This window comes from Primulina huaijiensis, chromosome 18 (genome assembly GCF_012295235.1).
Source record: "Primulina huaijiensis isolate GDHJ02 chromosome 18, ASM1229523v2, whole genome shotgun sequence".
Lineage (NCBI taxonomy): Eukaryota > Viridiplantae > Streptophyta > Magnoliopsida > Lamiales > Gesneriaceae > Primulina > Primulina huaijiensis.
This window is the reverse complement of record NC_133323.1, coordinates 845,793-861,132: the sequence shown is the minus strand read 5'-3', so window position 1 is coordinate 861,132 and position 15,340 is coordinate 845,793. Positions and strand designations below refer to the sequence as shown.

General features: G+C 33.0%; 2 protein-coding genes across 5 annotated transcripts; one reads left to right on the top strand and one right to left on the bottom strand.

Annotated features, from left to right (window-relative positions):
• The first annotated feature begins 706 nt into the window (after positions 1 to 706).
• LOC140964011 (uncharacterized) lies at positions 707 to 3,471 on the top strand. 4 transcript variants are annotated; one of them, XR_012172799.1, is made up of 4 exons: positions 707 to 1,541; positions 2,025 to 2,115; positions 2,239 to 2,328; positions 3,163 to 3,471. XR_012172799.1 is itself a non-coding variant. In XM_073423490.1 (4 exons), the coding sequence occupies exons 1-3, from the start codon at positions 901 to 903 to the stop codon at positions 2,277 to 2,279; spliced, it is 780 nt and encodes a 259-aa protein (XP_073279591.1). In that variant the 5' UTR covers positions 707 to 900; the 3' UTR covers positions 2,280 to 2,328; positions 3,163 to 3,471. The 4 variants fall into 4 exon arrangements, 2 of the variants coding, with proteins under 2 accessions (XP_073279591.1, XP_073279592.1); XR_012172798.1 differs by having other exon boundaries at positions 2,025 to 2,124; XM_073423490.1 differs by having other exon boundaries at positions 2,232 to 2,328.
• A 242-nt stretch (positions 3,472 to 3,713) lies between these two features.
• On the bottom strand, positions 3,714 to 7,015 carry LOC140963857 (probable prolyl 4-hydroxylase 9). The gene is made up of 8 exons (XM_073423317.1): positions 6,714 to 7,015; positions 6,471 to 6,578; positions 5,502 to 5,659; positions 5,275 to 5,377; positions 5,039 to 5,134; positions 4,457 to 4,522; positions 4,237 to 4,356; positions 3,714 to 4,002 (listed from the first exon to the last, which is right to left on the bottom strand). The coding sequence occupies exons 1-8, from the start codon at positions 6,837 to 6,839 to the stop codon at positions 3,907 to 3,909; spliced, it is 873 nt and encodes a 290-aa protein (XP_073279418.1). The 5' UTR covers positions 6,840 to 7,015; the 3' UTR covers positions 3,714 to 3,906.
• Between the last annotated feature and the right edge of the window lie 8,325 nt (positions 7,016 to 15,340).

Genomic DNA, 15,340 nt, shown 5'->3' with positions numbered 1-15,340 from the left:
TTCTCATTTGAATTGCTTTTCTCAAACTATTTTTCCATAATTTAATATGTACAATATTGATATTCTTATTGAATTATAAAAATAAAAAGAAATACTATGTTTAACAATAAATTAATTATTTCATATTAGAAATTATAATACAAAAGTTAATATTTTTAATATTATATTATTATAACATATATAAGATTCAATAATTAATTATAATCAAAATATGCATCTATAATTAATGCTACTTTTCGTATGCATTAATTTCCTTTATATCAGTATATATTAATATGTTGTGATTAGGCATGGTAGTACCCTCGTATTATATTTAATGGTCCATTTGAGCACGTTTTTATGAATTTCATATGTTAAAATAAATTTTGAATCCTTAGTTTGCATGAACTGAACCTATATCTTTCAGAAAGATAATTAATTTTGCTTTTACGAATATTATAAACAAATTAAATTCAAACATTTAAATAGTTAATTAATATATATTTTATATTATTTGAGATTTTGCACCGACGGACTCCAAGAATATTCGCTACCTCAGCACTCGCATATATATTATATAGATTAAATTTAGAATATTTTAATAATGAAACCCAACGACTGTTTTCACCTAATTTTGGTAAAATTTGTACATTTAATAAAACTATTTTTACCATGGAATTTAAAGATTAGGAGAAGAGAGTCGTCCTCGTACAACTCCCGCACACCGCGAAACACTAACGAATCCTAAACGAGACGTAACTCTGCCTCTTCAAGAAGAGAATATCCTCTCATAAATCCACTCAAACTCTTAATACTACATAATATTAAACAAAAAATTAAAAAAAACTCAACGTAAGACCAGCTCCAAGATTTCTCTCTACTTTCAAGGATCACTTGTTTCGGTCTTTTGGTACTATCCCCATGGATTTGGTGCAGCTTTTACTATTATTCGTCGTGGGCTTCTCTGTACTGGTGTTTTTTATCATCAACACTCTCGAATCAATTCAAGATGACGGGAAAAATAGCGACGACGTAGAACAAAAAAGTAGTTTGCTTTGTCATTCTTATAACAAAATTGGAGCTGGGTCTTGCACAGTGGAAGAGAGTGACGATCGAGAAGAGGTGAAAGGCGGCGGTGCTGTTGACGACGGTGAAAAACTTGAAGTTTCTGGAATTTTTGAAAGGGTGGGTTCCGAAGAAATAGAAGAACTTGCAGAAGCAGAAAGTTATGGAGTTTCAAGCTCTGAAAAATCAAATTTTTTCAGTGCGGCGTTGGGTATTAATGGAAACAACAAAGGTGAAATCTTGAGTTGTAATATGGATATCAATGAGGAAGATGATGAAGTTGCCAAGGGTGATTTTGAAGATTGGGAGGGAATAGAGAGAACTGAATTAGATAAGACTTTTGGTAAAGCTGTGGTTTTTGTTAATTCTAAGAATAATGCTGATCGCGTAAATGGAGATGTGAAATTGCAGTTACATGGGCTTCAAAGAATTGCACTTGAAGGGGTTTGTTATGGATCACAACCTATGGCATTGAAGGTTTCTGCTAGAGCCAAGTGGTATGCTGTTTAAATTTTCAAGAAAATTTCTTATTTGGATCCTTCGGTTTGATATTTGAAACTTGGTTGTCTTAACTTTATGTAATGTATATGCAGGGGACATTAAATTGTTCTTAAATTTGTTTTTGAACTCGTATTTTAACGTGAAACTAAAGATCAAACATGTCGGATTGATGTAGAATATCTTTATTCAAGAAAAGTGAGTAGTTGGGTACTCAATGCTCAGGCAGAGATGGTTCATGAGGGTTTGCTGGGTAGATTGAAATTGTTGTCACGGTCAAGTTAATGCGCTAGTAAGAAAGGAGCTTTTGAACGTTTTATAAAGTGTGATATACGATTGTATTGTATCCTTTGTAGAGGTTTTAATGGGATTCTTGGTCTACCGTACTACAGAAATCTGGTTCTCATTTAGTGGTTATATGTTTAATAGGAGCCTAAGGCTTTAAAGTGAATTGACTAATGAAATAATTCGTAATGTGACAGGAACGCCTGGCAGAAGCTAGGTAACATGAGCAGAGAAACGGCGATGGAGAAGTATATCAACATTTTATCCGAACAAGTTCCTGAGTGGAAGGTGGATGAGATTGTCGCTATTTAAAATCACCTTATACTCACATTCAATGACCTCTTATTATTTTAGTGTTTTTTTTACTACTATGATATCAATGTTCTGAAATTTCTCTATGATAGGGTGAAGGTACCGAATATACACAAGATTTAAGTAACTTCTGTGGATGAAAGAGATCGTCTCAGCCTGATAAATATGAAGTTTGATCTTATATTTAAGGTACATTATTCGATCTCTTGAGCGCATAAGGTTTTGCTTAAAAAAGGATGTATATGAGGGTCCGATTACTGAACTATTTGATGGGATGTGGAAAAAATGATGCAGTAGGTGAACAAGTGATATCTCTTTGAATCTTGATATATTGTTAGGGGAAAAGAACCATGTTCTGCGTTGGTCTAAAATCACGACCTTAATTCTGCCATCCAACCCCCTGACAAAACCTAAAGGAAAAAGGGCAAAAGAGGGGGAAAAAGGGAAAGAAATTCAAAGGTGAAGTGTATCAATTTTAACTGTTCTGGTGGTAGATTCGATAATTTGGTAGGTTGATTTAGAAAGAAGGGAAGATAAGGCAGATACATACATCCTTAGTTGCCAACTTGGCATATGAGGATAAAACTTAGCAAGCAATGGATCTTACACCCTTCCCTTCCATTGTTATCGTATTTTTCTGGTATTATCATACTACTGATCCTAGTTCATGGCACTGGGAAGTCTCTATGACATATACAGGGTAAGGATTGACGAGGCGTCCTCTGGAAAACCCGACTTAGCGAATCACTCCACTACCGTGTTAATCTAGATATCTCTGGAAAACCCGACTTAGCGAATCACTCCACTACCATGTTAATCTAGATATCTTCGAAGTAAATATGTCTGTCAAATATATGTTGGAAAAAATAACTTTTGACCGAAATAGATGATCGAAAGTAATGGCCTCAATGGTTATATTTTTCTTTTCTTTTCTTAGCTATCATGTTATATGAAAACCATTACGCCACCATTACGAGGTTTTGATTAGTTATTTCTTATTAACTAGTTGTTTTTTACTTTCAGGTAAATATGCGAGACCAATTGGTGGTAGTGGTTTCTCTAACTTCCTGGGGATGGCAAGGGATAGATTGCTGTTTTTTCTTCTCCTTTTTTTTGAAATCTAGGAATAGATCGCTGTTCTGAACCCAAGAAAGTAAAATATTTGTTGATTTTAGTATTCTGCAATCCATATAACATGCATTCCCTGTTTGTTTATATTAGTTTTTACCGAAAAGGAGAGACTACGAAATAAGACATTTGTTCCAACGAGAAGTTGGTGCTTTTCATAGAGAATTTTAGATGATCAATCGACCATCCACATTGATTTGTTAATTGTTATTTCTCACAATGCCTTCCTATCCCTGTAAATGTCACTCGAATCCAATCAAACCATCATAGCCGACCTAGTTGGCCACTCGGGTTCCGAAAATAGTTCATGGTCTGTGATATAACGCCCTATCCTCAATCTGATTTTGGCCGATGCAATTATGATTGAGATATGTTGTCCCTTGGTTTACTATGTGTTTTCTATATATTTTCAATCGCAATCGGAAACAGAACATCTAATCATAGCAGGTAAATCACCCCTCACATGTAGCTCAAAATTTTATTTCCATGTGGGGAGGAGTTTGTGAAAGTTCCAAGCATGAATAAACTTTGGCTAGTTGTCTACTTATTATTGAGAAAAAATGTATGTTTCCTGTACCCTATGCACAGCCAAAAGTTCGCCCTACTGATTTCTCATAAATGCCAAGCTCCTTGTATACATTAATAATCATTAACGTCCCGTTCTTGGTTCCTGATCCACTTGGTGGCCACCCATTTTTCACCTTTGATTACTGGGCAGCTCCCATGGAGAGACGTCTGTACACCAAACATAGCAAAACGCACCAGTTCGTAATATTTCGAAATGCTGTGATACATAAATATGAGGAAAAAAATGAAGATTATTTCGATACGCTGTGATACATAAATACGAGGAAAACAAATGAATCTTCACCAGCGATGTAAGCTCATCAGCATGTTACACTCTCAAAAAACACGAAATTGCTTTCTACGGAAGAATGGACCTAACGTAGATGTCTAAGTTTTACTTACAAGATCAATTGTGCTATTCGGGAACAGTGAATAGAATAAAAGTCCATCGCCCCTTCGGGGTTTAACTTTCAAACCAACACATTGACGAAAATTGTAATTGGAATTCATGTTTTGTCCATTCTGTACATCAAAAAGCATTTTGTTACGTATAGCAATTGGCAACTCGAGGGGGTACATGGCCACCGGAGGGAATTAAAGCTAGAAAAGTAGAGAACATTACCTCGAAAGGAAACATGGTTTCTCCCCCTTCTTGAACATCAGATAGATACAACAAGAACGAAGCAATCTGAACAAGTTCGCAGTAAAGAGTTAATAAAAGCAGTAAACTAGTAAGAGCACAGACAACAAAGGAGAAACAATTGTCAAATCAAAAATCCCATGGAAATGAACAAGTGATTTTTGTGTGGATAAAATAGTCAGCTGTGCCGTCAAAAAGAGAATGATTAAAAACATTGCAAACGAAAATGAATATAGACAAAATATTGAGATTGGTGACAACAAAATTTTACCAGGGTAAGTTATAACTCTTTTTGTAAGGAAACTGAACATTTTGGCAGTTAGCAGAACGATGAACTATCACATGAAAAATATAAAGGTTATTTATGATTATTTTCGTTAATATGGCAGTTCGTCAGAATTATCCCAGAGAATACAAATGGGAAGTCATTAGTTTTTATATGATGAACAACATGTGGATTCTTCGATACAAATATCACTAGGTTTCCAGTTTTCGTGAGTTGAGTTCCAGAACATCTCTAACAGTAAAGAACTCAAGAATAACATATTGTCTGGCTTTCGTTACCCTTTGGCTCTTCTGTGGACCATATTCAGCTGGATTGAAAGCATCATAATGTGAATGGTATCTCTGTCCAATCTCATATCGTAAGACATTAAAAGACTGAAACATGATGCAAGGCCATTATCAGGAAAACCTTAGAGATAAACTGAAATCGTGATTTTTGATGGTTTAGTTAGAGATTTTGAATAATAAAAACTACATAGAGAAAAAAAAATTAATCTAGCTTAAAACAAAAATACCTCTCCATGATTCTTAGGGATCATTGTTGCTTTAGCAATTTTTGTTTCAATCTGATCCAGGATTCCAGTTTTGTCATCAGATGAGCTCATAAACATGCCAGAACTAGTAACAAAAGAAAATAAAACAAATACACAAGAGGTGAAATGAAAGAGAGGCAAAACACACAACCATATACAGCTTCCTTACTCCACCACTTAGAATACAGATGCATGTGTAATCAAATCACCTCGTCCTAATTCCCTGAGTACTTTCCGCTGTTTCTCCTTCACGTAGAGCTAAGGATGATGGCTTGAGATGCAGCTTGGCCATTTGGATAATGCTTTGACATTGTTCTGCAGTCGCAAAATTTGGGAAGTATAATGCACGAGGATTCCAGCTCAGAATCTACAGATAGAGTTGAAGAAACATGATAGACATGTTAAAACATAATAATTATATAAAATATCAAGGAAGGATGAAAACTGTGTCAGACTTGCATCCATCAAACTGCTTCACGTCTAAGAGTTAAGTAACTGCATATATTTATCTTCATCGCAAGTTTATTTCTTTCTTTTCAATTTATATTTAAATTATCCTCCAACTTTTGCTATTCTAGGACAGTAGGTGATAATTATCATGTATGAATATATAAGTTTTTTTCAGATGATCCAAGTTTATTAAACCAGAAACTAGCAAATCCAGCACAAAATATGACACAATCATTCGATAGAATTCGTTAACTCATCAATTTAAAAAACTTAAGGATTTATCATAATCTCATAATTTTCCTTCCAGCAAAATTTCGATGATGAATCTCCTGGGCCCAAAAACCATTAGTTTCAAATTCTTATGTCTACATTCTACAGCGAGGTTTGGTCTTCGAAACCTAAAGCCCTCTATGGAAAGTTATATACATTATACAAACTTACTCAAATAAGCTTTAAAAACATACATACGTACACATATAAAAATTTTTCCTTTCAAATTTACCATCTTGTTTGTTTTAACCATCATTTTCTGTTAAATCCTGATAAAAATTATTCCTCCCGGCACACACCACCAATTCATTCATCCCGTGGTCCTGCTATTTGTATCTATTCAAACTAAAATCCATATAAGAAAACAAATATCAGAAAAGACCGCCACTGCATTGTGAAACTTCTGTCGATTCAAACCCATAACGCAAAAAAGAACAAAAAAAGGAATTGAAACATACCTGAAAGGGGATCGTCGCAACGGACTCTTCACCGGATTCTCCATGTGGCAGAGCCTTAAATTCCAACTTCTCTTCCTCCATGCTCCGCTGCGGCGGCCTTGGCATCTCCTATCTCACGCAAGTAAATAAGGACGATCAAGCATACACAGTACCAACATGTACCGCATATACACATTTAACACTCCATACTTCAAAAATGTTTGCAGACACTCATTTTCTCAAAATGAGTATATACATACTGACCTGATTGGAAAAAAGATATGAACCAGAAAAACCGGCGAGGAAGCAGGAGAGACATAGGAGGAAAATCCACGGCAACCCTAATTTCGTCCGAGTTCCTCCACCGAATTTGCTTCCTTTGATCTTCATTATTGTGAATATCAGTTGCGATCAATTCCAAACAATAACTGAACTTCATACAAGTGAGATTCTTGTGGAATTTAAAGCCAGCCTCAGTGCTTCGTGATTTCTAGGTGAATCCTGTGTTTTTTGTTTTGGTCTAAATGATTTTAATCGAGAAAAATCAGATTGATAAATCAGAATTTGATTTACGGGTCCCCAATCAAAATATTTTTTTGGGTTCACTCTCTATCCACAAAATTATGGTATTGTGTCATACAAATTGTGGTACACTTCATGTGAAATGTGGTACACTTCATGTGGAAATGTGGTACTAAAAAAGTACCCAAAGATTAAACACAAAAAAAAACGACGGTCGATGACTGAAAGCCAATTTCGGTTGATTTATTATCCCCATCTATTAATTTGAAATGTCAGACTTTATCCCACATTAATAGTTAAAAGTTAGGCACGATTAATTAAGTAGAAAAAGGAAAAATTAATTTTTCAAAGCAGATCTTTCTATCCAAATACAACATAAGCATAATGGTTAACTGATAAATTGTATATACAAAAAATATCGTCACGCTCAATTTGACATGCTATTTTCTTCCACGTTGGATTTCCTTTGCTGTACGAGAAAACAAGTCTGTCCAATACATAAAATGAACTTTAAAATGTTCGTGGGCTCGTAAACTGCAAACTATTGGCCCTGATAAATATTAAATTAGGGCCATTTTAAAAGACCTAATTGTATTCTTCCGTCTCAATTATATTTTTATATTATTTTTCTAATAAATATTATATTTAATTTGAAGCTTGTAATTAACCAATTATCAGAAATATAACAAACCATATATATAAATACACATTAAATAAAATAAAACTGGAAATTAATCATTTGAATTAAAATAAAAATTGATATTGATTGACTGTTATTCACCTTATATTTTAATAAAAACATGTTCAATCAATCATTTGAATTTAAAATAAAAATATATATATGGAATTATCATGTGATTAATTGAGCATGTTGTTCTAGAAGATAAGAATATTATTATAAAATCAATTTAAAAATATTTCAGAAAACGATCAGAAGGTCGATTATACGAATGAATTATTCTTATATGGAATTGGACTGAAAAATATGAGCCTCTTAAAGTTTGGTTTGTCTGTTTATAGATGCGAAGAACAACGAGTGTGTGTACGTGTGGAGTACTGTCAAAGTCTAATCTCCCCGACGAACACATCTTTCGCCCATCCATTATTAGTCTCAAATTTGTCCAACTTTTTTTTTATATTATTTTTATGTTAAAATTATTATTTTTTATGAATCAAGTTTACGAATATAAATCTTATATCCGTAAAACTATGTCACACAAAAAACCTAATAATTTATTTAAACATTTGAATGACCTCTTTTGGCCCCATTTATCTCACAACCAAAATATGTGACGTAGAAGTAAATGAAACAGGATAAAAAAAATCCAAAGATTTAATATAATACCTCTTACTTTATCATCATCTCGTGTTCAAATGTCTTCCACAAGACAAATTGAGGCACGAAGCGAACCATTAAATGATACACATATCTGGCTATTCCTTACCTGTCACACACATATGCAAACCACTACTGTTATTACAACATCATTTAATTTCACAAGCTTTGCCAAATATTTAATTCTAACATCACTATCTGTTCCATTAATAATCGTGCATCAACATTCTAACAAACCAACTTCGAATTGAAGTTTCATTTATAAAAAAAAGAAAACAATAATTCTTATCTTGCATCTCAAACCCCACAACAAATTATTTCTTGAAATCTGGAGAGTTTGATGTGATGCGACAAGTGAAATCATCAATTTATAACGGTTTGGTGTTCAACCAAAGTTGAGAATAATATTATTGTGGAGAATATGACAAAAATTCATATGATCATCATTTTTTTATTGTTTCAGTTTTTTGGAGTTTTAAATTCTATAGATAATCATAATATTATCGCTGAAAATGTAAACCGATTAACATTCTTGAATCACATATCATCACTAAGAAATATAATCCAATCATTAAAAAAATGTATAAAAAATTCCCAATTGTAGCTTAGAAATGAAACCTATGATAAATCTGGAGCGTTCTCTCCACGTATCATGACCAAAATGGATTCTGGCTGTGAGTTTTTAGTTGAGATAGTCCAAATAGAATAACTCATGTAAACCTACCAGACACGACAATGGGAGTACGTGGAAAGAATAATTTCTTCTCAGGCACACCTAGCGAAAGCCGTGTTTTTTACAGTTACCACATGTTTTTTAATAATTTTAAAGCCATTCTCAGTTCAAATTCTCTGGATAAAGCAAGGAGAAAAAATAATCCCAGGCCGACCCACTTTAGGCATAAGCTTGTTAATCATTGTGATTCTAGAAAAAAGTTCAGCTTTTTGTTGTATAACAATGAACTAGAAATTTATTCACGCTCAGTTAAATAAAGGGTAGCCGGCTTAGGTGCCCCATAAGACTTCTCTTCACTCCCAAACAAGAAAAGTACAAAAATTTTGGGTCGCCTGCAGTCATTTCCATTTGTAATCTAATCTTCTATCGTCTCCCTCAAATCTGAAACCTTTGCTCCTTTTTTTTTTCTCATTTCTATGTTCCACTTGTCTCTCTATCATTTTCTTGAATTCTCAATGTAATTGTTGACAGTAATACTATAAATTAGAAGTGAAGTTCTTTCTTTCTTTCTTGACAGAAGTTAAAATATTTGAATTCCGAACCGAATTCTTGAGTGGAGATGGAGAATTCTACAGAAAAAATTGTTAATTTACGGCAAGAAGAAGATGAAGAGGAGGAAGAAGCCCCGTCTCTATGTGATCTCCCAATGATTCAGAATTCAAGAAAAGAGAGAGATGAGGAAAAAAGCCCGAGTAATATTCCTCTAAGAGCAATTGAAATTCAAGAAGATTTCGATTTCTGCTCTCTGTCGAAGGAATCAGAAATGTGCGCCGCGGATGAAGTGTTTTTCCAGGGCCAAATTCTGCCATTACGCCATTCTGTAAGCTCTGAGAAAGGATTATTACAGTACTGCGGAAGCGATTCAATTTCCAGGTCAGAATCCATGGAATATTATTCCAGCAGAAGCAGCAGTATCAGCAGCAGCCACCAGTCATCCAGCGGCGGCAGCTCCTCCGCCGCCACTCATCCGAAGCCCCACCATAAGCGGCCGAAGCCCCCGCAGAACCAATTCCACTCCCACCCGAGCCCATCTCCCAGATTAAACTCTTCAAACAGACCTGGAATTGTGAATTCAAACAACCGGAACTGCACAAAGAAAACATCATCGGCCATATGGAACGTTTTCCGACTAGGCTTAGTCACAGCTCCGCCTGAAATCGCATTGCAGGATCTCAAAACACGATGTCCCAACAACAGCACGAATTGCAAGAATTTCTGGAGCCGTAACAGCACGGGAAGCAACACCAGTTCATTAAGCAGTAGCAGCAACAAGATCAGCCTAGACAAGAAGAAGAAAGGTTTTCTTAATGGATGCATGTGTACAAATGATGCGGTCGATATAGTTAGTTCTAAAATCGCACAAATCAAGAAAAGCGCCAGTGAGAGCGAGATTCAAGCTCCTAGGATTGAAGATGAGAATGAGAATGTGGAACAGATGAAACCGCAGGCGGCAAAAAAGCAGTTGTCCCATCATCGAACGTTTGAATGGTTAAAGCAGCTTTCCGTAGAAGGCCCAGCCGATGAAGCTTGATTCCAAATACTTTGTTTTACCTGCTTATTTACCTTTTTTCCTGGGATATTAGTGTTATTTAATTTAGTTTACCTTTTAATTTTTTGGGTATTATTTTACTAATTATTAGTTTTGAATTATTATCTCATTGAACAGTAGTTTGCTTATCTAACTAAGATATATATCTATCTGAACATAATTATAATCGAAAAAAATGTGTAGTATTTGAATGATTATGGATGAAATTTATGTTCCAAATGTTTCACATCGGTTTATTTACGTTTTTAAAAGTTGTATCGTATATATGAACATGATAAATCTTTCCTTCCCTGAACTAACTTTTAGTATAAAATAAAACACAAGTCAATGATCTTTAACACCAAATAATGAAGTAAAAATATAAGTGGTAATGATAATTATATATAGATCAACTGAGAAAACAAGTAGATTTTACATGCATACAAGATTGGAACAACTTGAACCTAAACTTCAAATCTATTATGAGATCAAATTCTTTAATTCAAATTAAACCCATTATTCATAAATGAACTTTTAACTCTTCGCTAGATTATATTAAATATATTTTGTAATAATTATCTAAGTTTTATTACATTTTTTTATTAAGTTGGGATAAAAAACATCCAATTTTATATTAAGATTGTTCGATCAAATCAGTATAATCTTCTGGTCTGGGATGTGATACTATATCTCTAAGTTATTCTCATATGAACAAAATCAAATAGAATTTCGATCATCGTATTTTAACTTTTTATATATTGTACGTGTTCGAAGCACCTCTAAATATCCCATGACACGAAAATCAAACATTTTAGGTCATTGTAAATAAGAAGTAATAGACTCGAGTCGGACGTCGATTTTAATTTTTCCTTTCGTGGCACACGCTTGTTTTAGCTAATAGCGTCGGAGTTATAAGGCCATGTATGCAAATTTTGTGTTGCAAATTGATAGCATTTCCCGTAATGGTTATTGTTGGGATCAATAATTGCTAATATTATGGTATACGACTGTATCTATATATGATAATATGATATAAATATAGTATATGAGGTTGCTTTTTTATTGAGATAAGTTTGATTTGGATACGAAACTTGATTTGAGATATATCTATTTGAAATTTACTTCAATTTTTTCAATATAAAAAATAATTCTTTTAAAAAAAAGTAATAGATTTAGAAACCATCATCTCAAATCACATGATTCATATAATAATTGAAATATAAATTTATTTAGAAATATATTCCATCAAAAAAAGCAAAGAAGTAAATTTAAAATTGGATGGAAAGAGTGGGAGAAGGCGGTGGGAGTGGGTGGCTTCATGATTAAAGTGTGAAATTTTGGTAGCACTTTCGATCATTTTTAGGCATTTCATCACTGCCAAGAAGCACGGGAGACACTTATAAATAAAGGCAAGAAATGCATGGATATATGATGATAGATTGGATTGCAGAAAATTATTTCTTATGGCCTAAATTCTTCCATCAGGAGATGTCGCAGTTCGTGGTCCTCTTCTCTTTCAAAATTATCCCAAACTCACGTCCCGACGTTGTGGAATAATAATATTCTTGTCCGCACTTTCAACACCCAAAAGCTAGCTCGGAAAATATATGTCATCACTATTTTAGTACGACTATTGAGTTTTATTTTTTAAAAAAATATCCATATAAAAGTTTGATATTTTGAAAATACGGTAATAATATACATTTTCTCGGTTAGATTGTGTTTGTATTGATGTATTTGAAATGATATATTTCGATTTTTTTATTTGTTTGGATAGATAAAAAAAAAAATTTACCAGTTAGGTATTTTCAATAATAAGTACAGTGGATTTCTAACAAACTAAATATAGATGTAATTTAAAATTCATTTTTCAAATATTTACCCAAACCAAATATCTTTCTCGATATTAATTATATCAATCTAAACACAACTTTAAACAATAGCGTAATTCACAATACTCACCCTTTGCCCAAATTTCTCGAGTGTTTGCTCACTCTCTTGCAATCACAGTTTATTTTTCAAGGAAGGTAGGAGCATGTTACATTCATTAGAGCGAGTGCTCCAGTGAGACCGGCCGAAGAGTGTGTGTATCACGTAGCTATTATCAGAAAATAAAATAAACAAAGACATGGAACAAGATAAATAAAGATATAAAATTTTGAAATATCGCATTTTAAAAACAAGCATGTAGATATTTTAAATCGACATGTAGGTAAGAATCGGATGCCATTAGATTATTAGAGGGCAAATTGACATTATATATTAGACTCTATTATAAGTTCTTATAAAGATTTTAAACTTTCATTTTTAACCAAATGTGGAACAAGGGTGTCACAATCGATCCTCTTTTAGAACGCGACGTTCCTGTCGCTGCCTGTCCCTCTATCCTTTAGCGTCAAGAATCTAGAAACGACTCATAGATGTTCAAGATGTGACTCATGTGATGTAGCACTTTGTGCTGCAAGTTCAAGATGTGACTCCCAACCACTTAGCACTGCATAACACTTATTTCCCGGTGTTCTTGCTAGTGACTGACTTTGATACCGTTATCTCATTCCCCGAGCTCATACTACAATAGGTCTCTATAGAAACATTTTAAACTTTCATTTTTAATTAACGTGAGACAAATATATAACACTTCCGACTAAAAAATCTAAAGTTTCCAAAATGTTGGGATGACCATTTGGTATAATTTAGTATAAATCAACCATAGATTATATATCTTGTGTTGATTGTTGAATATTTTTGCTATATAAAAATTTCGACTGTATGCTGTAAAATAAATAAAAATTTAAGAACGACGGAAAGCCCATGTTTGATTTCTTGGGTTGAATGGCTCATATTGTTTTGTTGGGCTGTTTGAGATGGTGTCATGTATAACCAAGATATGAATTTGAGATTCACGTAACATAAAATTCATTAAAATAAATAAATGAATCTGAATTTTTCTATTTAAACGTAATCCTAAAATATAGACAATGTGCTAATACAATATTAATCCAATTGTCATATTCATGTCAAATAACATTGTTGAAAAACTCCAAAAATAAAATTTTTAATATTATTTATATACAAGTTGTAATAATATAATGATCGGTAACATGCAATGAGTTGAATGCATTAAGTCATATGAAAAGATCCACGTCACATTATTGCATCATTATTATAATAATACTGTTGCATTAGTTCTTCCAGCACAGAACAAGCTATTGATGATCCGAAATTTGGTGTAATTCCATTATTNTCAAAATGTTTAATATTTTACGTTTGTATCTCTGATGTGGGAATCTTCAAAATTGAGCTGTAACTCTAAGGTATATAGCTCAAAATATGCAAATCTTTTAAAATTATTGTTTATATAAGATCGTTTCACAATATACCTATTTATTATTATTTTTTAAATATTTTTTAAAAAAAATTACAATTTTATACTTACAGTTATGATATTAAAAGCAATATATCATTTGAATAATTTTGGTCAAAATTTTCATAGAAGAGGGGTGGCGTGCATGATTACCCGGCCAATCACCACCGACGAATCAACGTGTTTCTATTTGATTGGCTTTTTATTTGTTTAAGCTTACTGTCCCACACGTTTATTTACAACTGTAGTTTAACTCCGAAAGCACAACAAAATTGAACAGAAAGGGAAAAAAACTGACCCAGGGTTACTGAACCATCGATCAAGTCAATCATAATATATATTAATTTGAGTAGTGTATTGGGAGAATGATCTATATTTGTTAGATGAATATGCTCGATTTATATCTGTAATAGAAAAATAATATTTTTGACATAAAAAATTATATTTTCCATGAGTTAAGTCATGTTGGAGATCCGTCCCACAAAATTAACTCGTGAAACCGTTTCACAATAGTTTTTGTACGTGTATTAATTTTACAAAACAAATATTTTGCAAATTGAAAACCTATTGTTTTTACGTATAAGGTTTATATTCATATATTATTTTCAGATGCAGCTTAAAGAGATGCTTTATTATGAAATTAAATTAAAATATTTCTGGAAATGGATCGAATGGAACATTATATATTACTTTTTACGAATTCAAAGATAGAGTACTACTTTCGTTTTTATAATGAAATGTTTTTCATTTTACTAAAAATCATATTGTTGATAACGAAACAATTCAGATATTTTAAACTTATACAAAAGCTCAATTAAGCCCTATGATTTGATTGCTACCTATACTGACAATTATTACATCCCAACACCATCAATATTTGATGATAGAATTATTTCATAATTAGAAAATATCCTATAAAAATGTCGATCAATAGAGTAAAATTTAAAACATGCATGTGAGTCGTTAGGGACAGCTAATTAAATTTGATCATTATCAAGATAAAACTATACACATGCACCAATCATATTCATTCAACATAGAAACTACATCTAAGCTTCCGTTCTCAAGAATTTAAGGCAATGAAACAAAACTTTTTTAGAAAATCATGGTATTCAATATATATATATATATATATAAAATATATATAGTTTTGATATATTATATATCGACCGTACAGACTTATATGAACATCGATGAAGTAACACTTATTTAATGAATGTATAATTTTTCTTTGTTTTATCGTATCGTGAATATCATATTATCGATAGCCGTATAAATATATACGCTGCTGTGTAGGGATGGCAATGGGCCGGGGCGAGGGCGGGTTTGCCATTCCCATCCCCATCCCCGAATTCCATCCACACCCCCATCCCAGCTTTTTCGGGTTCGGGGAATCCCCAAACCCCAA

What these genes read in the sequence shown, in the direction of transcription:
- LOC140964011 (XM_073423490.1), top strand. Translation starts at nt 901, where the DNA reads ATGGATTTGGTGCAGCTTTTACTATTATTCGTCGTGGGCTTCTCTGTA. An exon ending in GTTTCTGCTAGAGCCAAGTG is followed by an intron (nt 1,542 to 2,024) that starts GTATGCTGTTTA and finishes GTAATGTGACAG; the next exon opens with GAACGCCTGGCAGAAGCTAG. An exon ending in AACAAGTTCCTGAGTGGAAG is followed by an intron (nt 2,116 to 2,231) that starts GTGGATGAGATT and finishes TCTCTATGATAG; the next exon opens with GGTGAAGGTACCGAATATAC.
- LOC140963857 (XM_073423317.1), bottom strand. Translation starts at nt 6,839, where the DNA reads ATGAAGATCAAAGGAAGCAAATTCGGTGGAGGAACTCGGACGAAATTA. An exon ending in GTCCACAGAAGAGCCAAAGG is followed by an intron (nt 4,523 to 5,038) that starts GTAACGAAAGCC and finishes GAACTTGTTCAG; the next exon opens with ATTGCTTCGTTCTTGTTGTA. An exon ending in CGAATAGCACAATTGATCTT is followed by an intron (nt 4,003 to 4,236) that starts GTAAGTAAAACT and finishes TTTGGTGTACAG; the next exon opens with ACGTCTCTCCATGGGAGCTG.